Raw genomic sequence first — 14,467 nt, 5'->3', positions numbered from 1 at the left:
CTCACCCTCAACGAGAGTTCATAAAAGTGAAGGGGCGGTCGGGTAGCCTAGTGGTTAAAGCGTTCGCTCGTCACGCCGAAGACCAAGGTTCGATTCCCGACATGGGTACAATGTGTGAGGCCTATCTGTGGTGTCCCCCCGCCGTGATATTGCTGGAATATTGCTAAAAGCGGCGTAAAACCATACTCACTCACTCACTCATAAAAGTGTAAATCTCCGAGGCTTGCCGACGTTTTCGGGTGAGATTTTATTTATCATCCAACATCAATCTTCCAACTTTTTCAGTCTGTAGACAGTAATAAGCAGTGTCTTAAGTGTAAAAAGTACTGCTAACAGCTTCAGTAGCAGATTAATTATTGATGTCATTTGATTGTAACGTCATGGTAACAATGACGTCACCATAGTCTGCAAAGCATTGTGATGCAATTTCATTGCAGCGATATATATACAATGTAGATATCGCTTGAACTCACCCAAGCAATATCACCTGTGGGAGCCAGTTTGGGATGATAAATAAGGAATAAAGGCTGTTCAATGCCCAATATCATATATTTTCAAAATGGCACATAGCAACAGCAAAAAAAGAAGTTTTTGTACCAATACGAAAACGGGGGTCGTAACCAAATCCTGATAACGGGTGTCTTCAAATCCCTTGCATTGATATACCTGACGTGTTGATTGCATTCATGATTGACACTGAGTACATAAGAAACTCGTGCAGCTTCATGGAGAACAACTTCTGGTTTCTTGCACTTTGGATGTTTCGGTTCCAGCTTGAGAACGGTGTAAGAATCTCCATCGAAAGGTCGCTAATTCAATGAGCCAGAAGTCGTTGTATATAACGTTGTACGTTTTCTTGTTGCTCTACCTACCTGTCTGAACGAGCGATCCCTCCCAGAGAGTCAGCAGAGATAACCATGTACCTGATACGTGTTTGTTGTTTAACGCTGCATTCAGCAACATCCCAGCTATATGAAGCGGTCTGTAAATGATCGAGTCGTGGGGTGGGCTATGTAGGCCACAGACGACTCAGTCCCCTAATATAAGGCGCCGCAATTCGCTGTGCAGACTTGCGTCTCTTTGGCACGCAAGAAACCTGAGATTGTGGGTTCTAACCCCGGTTCGCCACGATTAAATTTCTAGGTTTGTCATCACTATTCCCGTGCTCGTGGGTTTCCCCAAAGTGTCGGCGCGTTTCGGGATTCGAACCCACAATCATAGGTTTCTGGCGTGCCCAAGGGACGCAACTCTGCACAGCGAATCGCGGCGCAAAGAAGATAAGAGAATGAAGATCCACTTTACTTTGTCTCCATCGACGACACCTTTTATACCATCGGACGAGCCCACCTTGCCGAGAGTGTGGTTAAGAGAAGCAAATTTAAATGACTCCAGTGGTCGTTCGTGGTAATGTTCCAGCTATCGACAGAGGAGGTACAGATCCCCGCCTCATCATGGGTGTCCTGCAAGAGACTAGCGAAAATGACATGTACACCATTGACGTCAAGTCTGGTGTATTGAACAACAAGTACTCCAGGAATCAATTTGATGTTTTTTGCGACATCACTCTACACTATGGACGATATGTCAACTGACGATGCCATTATCCCTACAGTAGTTGTGCTAGAGAGTCCAAATGTGGGGATCAAGGTGTAATTACATGCAATTGTGCTGGCACCAAGAGGTGCCAAAGTAACAATCTTTAGAGCACGATTCGTGTGCAATTTAAGATGCCATTCAAGTCACTCCTGCACAAACAAAAACTTTTCACAAATGAAAACAAAGACTGTTGACATATGTATATTGTTGCTCTCTCTTACTCATATTAACAGAGCGATGTACAACAATATTTATCTTCAAAATATATCACACATAATAAGGTGTTATACCTTTTTAATGTGCGTAATGTTAGGCGAGGTGAAATTGGGTTTAACGTCGCATCCAAGATTATTGCACTTTTATAGCAACGTGCATTCACGTGTGTGTGTGGCTGCTTGTACTAGTCCGGATTGATGCCGATTTATAGTGCTAGATCACGGAGATACCATGCCGCAGTTTAACATGAATGCCCCACTCAGACACAGTATACTGACTCCGAGCCGACCATTCCTTGTTTTAGCCCCTTAATGCCGAGCGCCAGACAGGATAACAACAAGTACCATCTTTTAACGTCTTTTGGTATGACGTGGCCGGGGATCGAACCCCGAACCTTCCGCTCTCCGGACGCTCTACCACTAGACCACAGAGGCGGTCCAGTATGTTAGTGTACAATCAGTTATTATATATTATACCTGACAATTATCAGATATTATATATATAATACCAATAATTATAGGTTATTATGTATTATACATAATAACCAATTCGTGTTAACTGTTACGCATACTTTATTCCGACACATTATGCTTGCCGGTCAGTGTGAAATCAAGTACAATTGTTTTACGTGTTTTTAGTATGACGCGACAAGGTGCCCAAACTACCAAACGTCCGCTCTCCTACACAACGCTCTGTCCACAACATCATGGAGCCGATCTAACCGTATTAAATCTAATAGAGAATAATACTTAAAAGTTTCACAGACAGGAAGTTGTGCAAACATTCAACAGAGATTTGACCCCTGTACACATTTCCCTCACTGGAGCTAATTTGTGTTTAAAGTTGTGAATGCGTCTCCCTGCTGTCAAATGTCAACTGTAATGAGCGGCGGAAATTTCCGCCCTGAGCACGGAGGAGTGTTGGAATCTCTGAACAATGTTTCTTTTTGCCAAGGCTCGGTGGCCTGTCGTTTTCTGTCCATACACTGCTGAAACCGTTACCGACCGTCGTTCACTATAGAGTAGGCCTATCCGTTATATTACAATACCTCATGGAGCAATTATAGTTGTCGTCTATTACACGTGTAACGGTATTATTATGGGTAAAGTCCGAAATTCTGCATATCTCGAACCTTTACCACTTTGGTGAAACCCAAAACATGGGTTGGCGTTGACCTCAGTGATTCCCCTCTCTTGAAGTGAAAGAAGCGTTTGTAAAATATATTTGCAACCTCAGCATAATTCCCCTATTCTCGAGCCGGTCACTCAAGATAGCATTCGTTGAGTTCTGAGTCCTAAACTATAAGCTTAACTCTCAACTTCATTCTACACGGGAGGGCTTTGTGCAAAACGTACATTTTTCGCATGACGTGTTTCGCATTAAAATCATTTCGTCATAAAGTCTCACTGGTAACATTTCTAAGTAATGAAGGTTTATCTCTGAATGGAAATACAGAAGGATCCTCATTTGTGTCCTTAGCTTTGTCCAGCTGATTATGAGAAAGAACGAGATGTGACCCCGGTACAGATTTCCGTTACCAGGATCAATTTGAGCTGAGTATCGTTGTCAGAGTAATGAATGGTCCCTGCTGCTAAATGTCAACGGTAATGAATTTATGACATCGGCGTTTAGCTCTTCACGGGGTTACTATCCGCAGTTCTAAACGTCCGATAGATATCGCGTCCTGTGAAATAGCGCGTTCTTCATGCGACCACCTGAACGCGCTTTTATCAGATCCATAGTCACCGGAGAGCTGTTACGTGTTCGGTTGGAGGGGATTTTTCCCCACGAGCATCCCTCAAGCGATGAGGAACGAGATAGCCGCCCGCTCAGGTTTCTGAAAGACATCAGCCTTAAGCTGTTCCGGGTGACGAGAGGAGGAATCTTACAAGTGCGTACCTTAACAGAACAATGTGTAACGTTGCATGAGAGTGGGCTAGCAGTTGTGTCACTCACAGATAGCCTGAACAGACGCATATGCCAGTCAGCTACCAGCAACTCGGAGATAAAGTGTTCATGCAACATATGTCAGTGAGATACCAGCTGTGTCATGGAACACATCAACTCGGAGATAAAGAGTTGAGACAACACATATGTCAGTGAGATACCAGCTGTGTCATTGAACACATCAACTCGGAGATAAAGAGTTGAGACAACACATATTTCAGTGAGATACCAGCTGTGTCATGGAACACATCAACTCGGAGATAAAGAGTTGAGACAACACATATTTCAGTGAGATACCAGCTGTGTCATTAAACATATCATCTCGGAGATAAAGAGTTGAGACAACACATGTCAGTGAGATACCAGCTGTGTCATTGAACACATCATCTCGGGGATAAAGAGTTGAGACAACACATATCTCAGTGAGATACCAGCAGTGTATATGAACACATCATCTCGGAGATAAAGAGTTGAGACAACACATATCAGTGAGATACCAGCTGTGTCACTGAACAACCATAAGTCTTTGAGAAAAACAGAACTCTGACTGTTGAGGTTGATGGATAACAAAACCAGAAAGTTGCGAGTTCACGAAAAACTGAGGCGGACGTCTTCGGAGTACCTGTACGTCCCCGACTGTAGCTATGATCCGTACAGTGATGAGATTGAGGTACGTATGACCTATGCCTATATACCTGCTTCTCTGGCCACACTGTAGCCTATTTAATAACACTGTAGCCATCCTTACCACACTGTAGCCTCCCTAACCACATTGTAGCCTACCTAACCACATTGTAGCCTATCTAACCACATTGTAGCCTATCTAACTACACTGTAGCCTCCCTAACCACACTGTAGCCTCCCTAACCACACTGTAGCCTCCCTAACCACACTGGAGCCTCCCTAACCACACTGTAGCCTCTCTAACCACACTGTAGCCTATCTAACCACACTGTAGCCTCCCTAACCACACTGTAGCTTCCCTAACCACACTGTAGCCTCCCTAACCACACTGGAGCCTCCCTAACCACACTGTAGCCTCCCTAACCACACTGGAGCCTCCCTAACCACACTGTAGCCTCTCTAACCACACTGTAGCCTATCTAACCACACTGTAGCCTCCCTAACCACACTGTAGCCTCCCTAACCACACTGGAGCCTCCCTAACCACACTGTAGCCTCCCTAACCACACTGTAGCCTCCCTAACCACACTGTAGCCTCCCTAACCACACTGTAGCCTCCCTAACCACACTGGAGCCTCCCTAACGACACTGTAGCCTCCCTAACCACACTGGAGCCTCCCTAACCACATTGTAGCCTCCCTAACCACACTGTAGCCTCCCTAACCACATTGTAGCCTCCCTAACCACATTGTAGCCTCCCTAACCACACTGTAGCCTCCCTAACCACACTGTAGCCTATTTAATAACACTGTAGCCATCCTTACCACACTGTAGCCTCCCTAACCACACTGTAGCCTCCCTAACCACACTGGAGCCTCCCTAACCACACTGGAGCCTCCCTAACCACATTGTAGCCTCCCTAACCACACTGTAGCCTCCCTAACCACATTGTAGCCTCCCTAACCACATTGTAGCCTCCCTAACCACACTGTAGCCTCCCTAACCACATTGTAGCCTCCCTAACCACACTGGAGCCTCCCTAACCACACTGTAGCCTCCCTAACCACACTGTAGCCTCCCTAACCACATTGTAGCCTCCCTAACCACACTGTAGCCTCTCTAACCACACTGGAGCCTCCCTAACGACACTGTAGCCTCCCTAACCACACTGTAGCCTATCTAACCACACTGTAGTCTCCCTAACCAAACTGTTGTCTCTCTAACCACACTGTAGCCTCCCTAACCACACTGTATCCTATCTAACCACACTGTAGCCTCCCTAACCAAACTGTTGTCTCCCTAACCACATTGTAGCCTCCCTAACCACACTGTAGCCTCTCTAACCACACTGGAGCCTCCCTAACGACACTGTAGCCTCCCTAACCACACTGTAGCCTCCCTAACCACACTGTAGCCTATCTAACCACACTGTAGTCTCCCTAACCAAACTGTTGTCTCTCTAACCACACTGTAGCCTCCCTAACCACACTGTATCCTATCTAACCACACTGTAGCCTCCCTAACCAAACTGTTGTCTCCCTAACCACATTGTAGCCTCCCTAACCACACTGTAGCCTCTCTAACCACACTGGAGCCTCCCTAACGACACTGTAGCCTCCCTAACCACATTGTAGCCTCCCTAACCACATTGTAGCCTATCTAACCACATTGTAGCCTATCTAACCACACTGTAGCCTATCTAACCACATTGTAGCCTCCCTAACCATACTGTAGTCTCCCTAACCACACTGTAGCCTCCCTAACCACACTGTATCCTATCTAACCACACTGTAGCCTCCCTAACCACACTGTAGCCTCCCTAACCACACTGTAGCCTATCTAACCACATTGTAGCCTATCTAACCACATTGTAGCCTCCCTAACCACACTGGAGCCTCCCTAACCCACTGTAGCCTATCTAACCATACTGTAGCCTCTCTAATCACATTGTAGCCTATCTAACCACACTGTAGCCTCCCTAACCACACTGTAGCCTCACTAACCAAACTGTTGTCTCTCTAACCATACTGTAGCCTCTCTAACCACATTGTAGCCTATCTAACCACACTGTAGTCTCCCTAACCACACTGTATCCTATCTAACCACACTGTAGCCTCCCTAACCAAACTGTTGTCTCCCTAACCACATTGTAGCCTCCCTAACCACACTGTAGCCTCTCTAACCACACTGGAGCCTCCCTAACGACACTGTAGCCTCCCTAACCACATTGTAGCCTCCCTAACCATACTGTAGTCTCCCTAACCACACTGTAGCCTCCCTAACCACACTGTATCCTATCTAACCACACTGTAGCCTCCCTAACCAAACTGTTGTCTCTCTAACCATACTGTAGCCTCTCTAACCACATTGTAGCCTATCTAACCACATTGTAGCCTCCCTAACCACACTGGAGCCTCCCTAACCCACTGTAGCCTATCTAACCATACTGTAGCCTCTCTAATCACATTGTAGCCTATCTAACCACACTGTAGCCTCCCTAACCACACTGTAGCCTCACTAACCAAACTGTTGTCTCTCTAACCATACTGTAGCCTCTCTAACCACATTGTAGCCTATCTAACCACACTGTAGCCTCCCTAACCACACTGTAGCCTCACTAACCATACTGTTGCCTCACTAACCATACTGTAGCCTCCCTTACCACACTTTAGCCTATCTAACCACAATGTACTTCTCTAATCACAATGTGTCGTCTCTTCCCATACATAACTGTGACCATCAAACATTTTCATACAACAATATCTTTTTATATTTTTCTTCACAATTTATCAGCGGCTTTCAAACTAAGATGGGACTCATCTCCATCAGTGTTCTAGATGCTGCCTAGTTGATGTAGCTACACCGTTTAATGACTACAGGTCACAACACCCTCAACTGGGTGATGGTTACATGTGATATGTGTAATTCTATCATAATCACTGTTACGACTGCCACACCTGCAAACGAGCTAACGTTCTGCTTCGGCAGATTTTAGCAAAGCCACCTACAGTGGAGGAATATCTGTATTACATGATCGGGCATATGAAGCCCTTGCTTACTTACTATTGGAGATTTAACGTGCGCTTTCCGACATTATGCATATTTCGCATATGAAACCCAGAAGCTGTTTCCTTAAATGTGACGTTGTCATTTTACGGTGTCACCCCACTTTCCCAACATTGGTAGGGGTATAAACAACATCGGGGGTTTAACGTCGCGTCCAAGATTATTGCACTTATATAGCGACGTGCATGTATGTGTGTGTGTGTGTGTGGCTGCTTGTGGCTGCTAGTGCTAGCTCACTGAGATACCATGCCACAGTTTAACATGAATACCCCACTCAGACACAGTTTACTGACTCCGAGCCGACCACTCCTTGTTTTAGCCCCTTAATGCCGAGCGCCAGACAGGGTAACAACAAGTACAATCTTTTAACGTCTTTTGGTATGACGCGGCCGGGGATCGAACCCCAGACCTTCCGCTCTCCGGAAGGACGCTCTACCACTAGGCCACGGAGGCAGTCAGAGATTGATATGAAAGACAGTGAGAGAGTGAACTCCAAGTGAAGGGTGGACTGATCTCACTGTCAGCCACCCCTAACAGTGGAATACCCCAGTTAATCCTTCTATTGTTTCACGCCTGGTTGAAAATGTTGTTTTAACAAATGGTGGGAAAGTGGGGGTAGAGCCCTTTTACAAACTGCGCAATATTTATTCGACTATTTGAGGCACACTCTGTATGTTGACAACATGATCTTGAAGCACAGATCGACTTATGTGATAAATCGACACAAACATCTTCCACTTCGGAGTCAGTTGATGCTAACAGTATTTTCTGGTTTGGGATATAACTGGTTCACCCATAAGTGTCTATAACTGGTTCACAAACATATCTTGAAGTGGTCCACAGATATACTTGTTTAGCTGGTTCACATATGTATATCCTCTACTGGTTCACGCACGCACGCACGCACGCACGCACGCACGCATGCACGCACGCACGCACGTACGTACGTACGCACTTCTTGATGAATTAGCGACGTTGCGAAGTAGATTCTTACACCCTTCTTGCCTATGCAAGAAACCAGAAGTTGTTCTCCATGAAGTTGTACGCGTTCTAATGTAATCAATGCCAATCATGAACGACAATCAAACAGTTAGGTATACCAACAATGGCGATTTAAAGACACCTGTGATCAGTGTCTGGGTTACGACTTCTGTTTTCGCATTGGTAAAAGATCACACATCAGAAATATATTACACATATATAAACAAAGAATATTGTATAATTTTAGCAACGGGAAATGGTCACGAGCGGCTTCCGGGGTTCGGTGTAATCACATCACTATAATTTATTGAGAATATATTGTCTATTATTCCTCATACATGGCACAGTTGAAATCTAAAGAACGTCTCGCCGATTACAGGAATGTCACACAGAAATTGTGATTGATAAACACGGAGGACAAGTTACCATGCCGACAGAGAGCGCTTGTGTTCTATGGGTAACATCATCACTAATGGATGTTCCATGTATGGTCATGGCTACTCATGCCCACATGATTAAGCGAAGTACTGCCCCATCTATTGCGCTGACATATATTCAGCTTTCAGTCAAGGAAATGAGGTTAAATGGGGTTTAACGTCGTGTCCAAGATTATTGCACTTATATTGCGATTGTTGCGGTTGTGTTTGTGTGTGGCTCCTTGGACTAGTCCGGACTAATGCCGATTTTATAGTGCTAGTCCACTGAGATACTATGCCGCAGTTTAACATGTATACGCCACTCAAACACAGACTCCGAGCCGACCAGTCCTAGTTTTAGTCCCTTGATGAAAAGCGCCAGGATGGGTAACCACCATCCAACGTCTTTTGGCATGACGCGGCCGGGGATCGAACCCCGGACCTTCCGCTCTCCGGGCGAACGCTCTACCACTCGACCACGGAGACGGTCTCAGTCAAGGATATACACCATAGTGTTATTTGTTACCTCAGTGAAACAATTTTATATGTGACAACAGAAAAATTGATAATTTAATTTCTCGCAATACACATAGCGAATTATAATCATGTTGATCATTTGAATGCATATATGATGAATGCATTATATGCCAGCTTATTAAATTCTTTTGGAATATGTTTTCCTGTGGTCTATCAGCGAACAATACGGTAAACGCAATACAGCAATACAGCGTGGTGATAGAACAAATGGCAATAAGGCGTAGACCAATGAAGCAGGGGTCCATGATGCGTGTGACAATACCGTTTAGGACATAATAGTGAGTGAGTGAGTATGGTTTTACGCCGCTTTTAGCAATATTCCAGCAATATCACGGCGGGGGACGACAGAAATGGGCTTCACACATTGTACCCATGTCGGGAATCGAACCCGGGTCTTCGGCGTGACGAGCGAACGCTTTAACCACTAGGCTACCCGACCGCCCTTAGGACATAATAACACAGAACAATACAGTATGTGTCAATATAACGACAATATAGCATAGCCCGCGACAATATATGGGGCAATACAACGTAGGGCGAACAGTGTAGGGAAATACAGTATGGCGCAATTTAACAGAGCGAAATGACATAGGGTATCAGCAGTCTAGGGCAAACCAACATAGGATGTTGAGTATAAGGCAATATGGGTATCAGCAGTCTAGGGCAAACGAACATAGGATGTTGAGTATAATGCAATATGGGGGTAAGCAGTCTAGGGCAAACGAACATAGGATGTTGAGTATAAGGCAATATGGGGGTAAGCAGTCTAGGGCAAACCAACATAGGATGTTGAGTATAAGGCAATATGGGTGTAAGCAGTCTAGGGCAAACCAACATAGGATGTTGAGTATAAGGCAATATGGGTGTAAGCAGCCTAGGGCAAACCAACATAGGATGTTGAGTATAAGGCAATATGGGTGTAAGCAGCCTAGGGCAAACCAACATAGGATGTTGAGTATAAGGCAATATGGGGGTATGCAGCCTAGGGCAAACCAACATAGGATGTTGAGTATAAGGCAATATGGGGGTATGCAGCCTAGGGCAAACCAACATAGGATGTTGAGTATAAGGCAATATGGGGGTATGCAGCCTAGGGCAAACCAACATAGGATGTTGAGTATAAGGCAATATGGGGGTATGCAGCCTAGGGCAAACCAACATAGGATGTTGAGTATAAGGCAATATGGGTGTAAGCTGTCTAGGGCAAACCAACATAGGATGTTGAGTATAAGGCAATATGGGTGTAAGCTGTCTAGGGCAAACCAACATAGGATGTTGAGTATAAGGCAATATTGGGGTAAGCTGTCTAGGGCAAACCAACATAGGATGTTGAGTATAAGGCAATATGGGGGTATGCAGCCTAGGGCAAACCAACATAGGATGTTGAGTATAAGGCAATATGGGGGTATGCAGCCTAGGGCAAACCAACATAGGATGTTGAGTATAAGGCAATATGGGGGTATGCAGCCTAGGGCAAACCAACATAGGATGTTGAGTATAAGGCAATATGGGGGTATGCAGCCTAGGGCAAACCAACATAGGATGTTGAGTATAAGGCAATATGGGTGTAAGCTGTCTAGGGCAAACCAACATAGGATGTTGAGTATAAGGCAATATGGGTGTAAGCTGTCTAGGGCAAACCAACATAGGATGTTGAGTATAAGGCAATATGGGGGTAAGCAGTCTAGGGCAAACCAACATAGGATGTTGAGTATAAGGCAATATGGGGGTATGCAGCCTAGGGCAAACCAACATAGGATGTTGAGTATAAGGCAATATGGGGGTATGCAGCCTAGGGCAAACCAACATAGGATGTTGAGTATAAGGCATTATGGGTGTAAGCTGTCTAGGGCAAACCAACATAGGATGTTGAGTATAAGGCAATATGGGTGTAAGCAGTCTAGGGCAAACCAACATAGGATGTTGAGTATAAGGCAATATGGGGGTATGCAGCCTAGGGCAAACCAACATAGGATGTTGAGTATAAGGCAATATGGGGGTATGCAGCCTAGGGCAAACCAACATAGGATGTTGAGTATAAGGCAATATGGGGGTATGCAGCCTAGGGCAAACCAACATAGGATGTTGAGTATAAGGCAATATGGGTGTAAGCTGTCTAGGGCAAACCAACATAGGATGTTGAGTATAAGGCAATATGGGTGTAAGCAGTCTAGGGCAAACCAACATAGGATGTTGAGTATAAGGCAATATGGGGGTATGCAGTCTAGGGCAAACCAACATAGGATGTTGAGTATAAGGCAATATGGGGGTATGCAGTCTAGGGCAAACGAACATAGGTTGTTGAGTATAGGGCAATAAATAAAGCACAGGACGAAATATTATGGACATTATAACAGGGCGATGCGACATGGGGGTATGCAGCCTAGGGCAAACCAACATAGGTATTTAACATAGGTCATGGACATAGGACGTAATAGCCATACAGCCATAGCAATACAACAGAGGACATTACAATACAGGGGAACACGACATAAGGTCATGTTTCTTAGGACAAATACATCATACGGCTTTAGAACAGGAGGCAATGGAACATATGGCAATATGTGAGATAGCTGCATGACAAATCGCAAAGAACAATGAAGAACGAAGCGTGGTTTATTTCAGGATAAAAACATTGTTCTATCATGGCCATTTCTGGAGATTCGAACATGCGCTCGCAAATTCATGACGTCATATATTGGAAGACAATATTTTTGAGAGGGGAGTGTTAAGTGAGTTGTTCCCCATAGATGGGCTGGGCAACGCAAATAATCGCGATGGCCGAACGATCGCATCCAAAATCGTGAGAGACATAGCAACCGGTAAAGGTACAGGTAATCGACGTGAGGATTGTGAGAATATGCGGGAAATACCCACCTGTGCATAAAATGGACTTGTCCGACATTTCCGAGGTCGGATTCTATTCAGGGAGTCATCATTATTTTAAAAAGTGTAAATATTATTAAAGCTTGTACACTTTATTACCATCCTTAAAGAGGCTGTAGATAATGTTGAAATCTCATATAAGAAACAAACGACTCGTTGTCGTTTATCGCACAATAAAATACTGCAGGGAGAATAAACTATGATCTCAAACAGTGACTCATTACAGGTCACATGTTCAAAAACAGCTCGTGCAGATAAGATTAACTTAACACACGCACTGCTGCTTGCACTGCATTCAAGTAACAGGTTGTAATCAGGTTGTAATCACGTTAAATGAGAAATCGATGCAGAATCGGCAACAAGCTTCCTGCGTTGTCTGGTTGTCGCCTCCCAGACATACCTCTTCATTATCAGATCGGGAGAACCGGATATGACGTCGTTCTCACTTCGTGTTTTATATCAGTTATACTTTGTGCTAGGGCTCGTGACCGGAAGTCCCCGACCTTCATCACAGTACTAGTCACGAATCTCGCAGTTATATAAAACAAAACCTGCCCCCACCCCCTTCTCCAATTGCTGCAGATTTCCCCGGTATTTGTGTACACTAGTCTTCAAATTATAATTTGTTCAGAGAGACATTGACATGACGCATCCATTGGATATTTACTTTATAACGGGGCGGTCGGGTAGCCTACTGCTTAAAGATCCGGGTTCGATTCCCGACATGGGTACAATGTGTGAAGCCCATTTCTGGTGTCCCCTGTCGTGATGTTGCTGGAATATTGCTAAAAGCGGCGTAAAACTATACTCACTTACTTTATAACTGAGTGAATATTGATTTACGCCGCATTTGGCAATATTCCAGCAATATCACGGCGGATGACACCAGAAATGTTACTTTATGATAATGGTATTCATGCCATGGAATTTTATATAACATACATACATATTTGCTTAAGCGTTAACTGTGAGAAATCAGTTCTCAGTTCACTTTGATTTATAATTAATGGCGTGGTTTTACTTGTTCGCAATTTACCGCGGAGAATGCTATGAATTTTAATATTAGCATGGTGCAAAAACTAAAAGTCAACTTTTATTTGAGGTTTCTGAATTTTGCATTTAATAATTTATGTCACAGACTTCTTCGTCTGGGCTGAAAGATACTCCCTCCACCTGAAATCGGTAAAATGATCCTTGACGTATAATATGCTTACTGACACGCGACCTGAAGGTCATTGAACAATACCTGAAACCTGTAAGAATAACCACGTGACCTAAACACGTCACACTAGACTGGCTATTTTGCACACGACACAAGTGTGAATACTGTTTGTAAACACATCACGCAAGGTCAATAAGGATAGAAAAACCTAAAATTAGCACAATAATGTGTCCTTGTATGGGGAATAAGCGATTGGTATGAGAGATCGACTGGTACCTTTAAGACACCCACTAACGTGATGCTTCAAGATACACGCTTTTTGTCTCGAAACGTTAAAAGCCTTTGGCTTTTTTTTTGGAAACCTCTGAGGAGTTATTTTAAATACAAATAATAAGACAAACTTTTCGTTAATGATATGGAGGTGGGGTCTAGGGGTCGAATTTAAAAAAAATATATTTCAGAAAATACTGGATAAGATCATTTTGCCTGTTATATTACATTAACTATTGTTCACTTGCATACTGGAAGTCTTGACAAACATGTGTTGTGAAATAAATACCTCTGTCTTTCAGAGATAAACTACCGGCCAAAAGAAAGTATACGCTTCAACATTGTGTTTCCCAAAATAATGACAGACGCTATAACAACGTTCTAGGTTGAAAACAGTCTCCTAAAAAGTCTAAACTTAAGGTCCAAAAACACAGCTGTTTAGTATTGTAAACCACTGTTTTCCCACTGAACCACCTGGGCAGGTGATGAAGGGGGTTTCAGTCTTACGTGTCATGACTTCAGTTGCCTGCGTGCTGCACGTGGTCTTTCTCTCACCAACAGACCGAGACTACTATATTGTTTCACTATAAATGTTCCGAGTTGTTTTACTCTTTCTGGTATTTCTTGAATTTAGACTGTTCAGAAGTTACACAAAACACTCCCCCTAAACTACATCAACATCCAATAGACCAGTAAAGATCCGGGGTAGAATAGGTCTTCAACAACCCATGCTTGCCGTAAAAGGCGACTATGCTTGCGACTAACG

The 14,467-nt window shown here is 44.1% G+C and overlaps 1 protein-coding gene across 1 annotated transcript in view; it reads left to right on the top strand.

The window, feature by feature from the left end:
- The first annotated feature begins 3,464 nt into the window (after positions 1-3,464).
- LOC124131953 (protein unc-13 homolog D-like) overlaps positions 3,465-14,467 on the top strand; it is a 75,927-nt gene continuing 64,924 nt past the window's right edge. The window contains exon 1 of the mRNA XM_048396437.1: positions 3,465-4,429. Within this exon, the coding sequence (XP_048252394.1) occupies positions 4,319-4,429 (111 nt within the window). The 5' untranslated portion in view covers positions 3,465-4,318. The remainder of the gene's footprint in view (positions 4,430-14,467) is intronic.

Source organism: Haliotis rufescens, unplaced genomic scaffold, assembly GCF_023055435.1.
Source record: "Haliotis rufescens isolate VD_foot unplaced genomic scaffold, xgHalRufe1.0.p SCAF_15, whole genome shotgun sequence".
NCBI classification, from domain to species: domain Eukaryota; kingdom Metazoa; phylum Mollusca; class Gastropoda; order Lepetellida; family Haliotidae; genus Haliotis; species Haliotis rufescens.
Note: the sequence above shows the minus strand (reverse complement) of the source record. Positions and strands in the feature narration are given on the sequence as shown.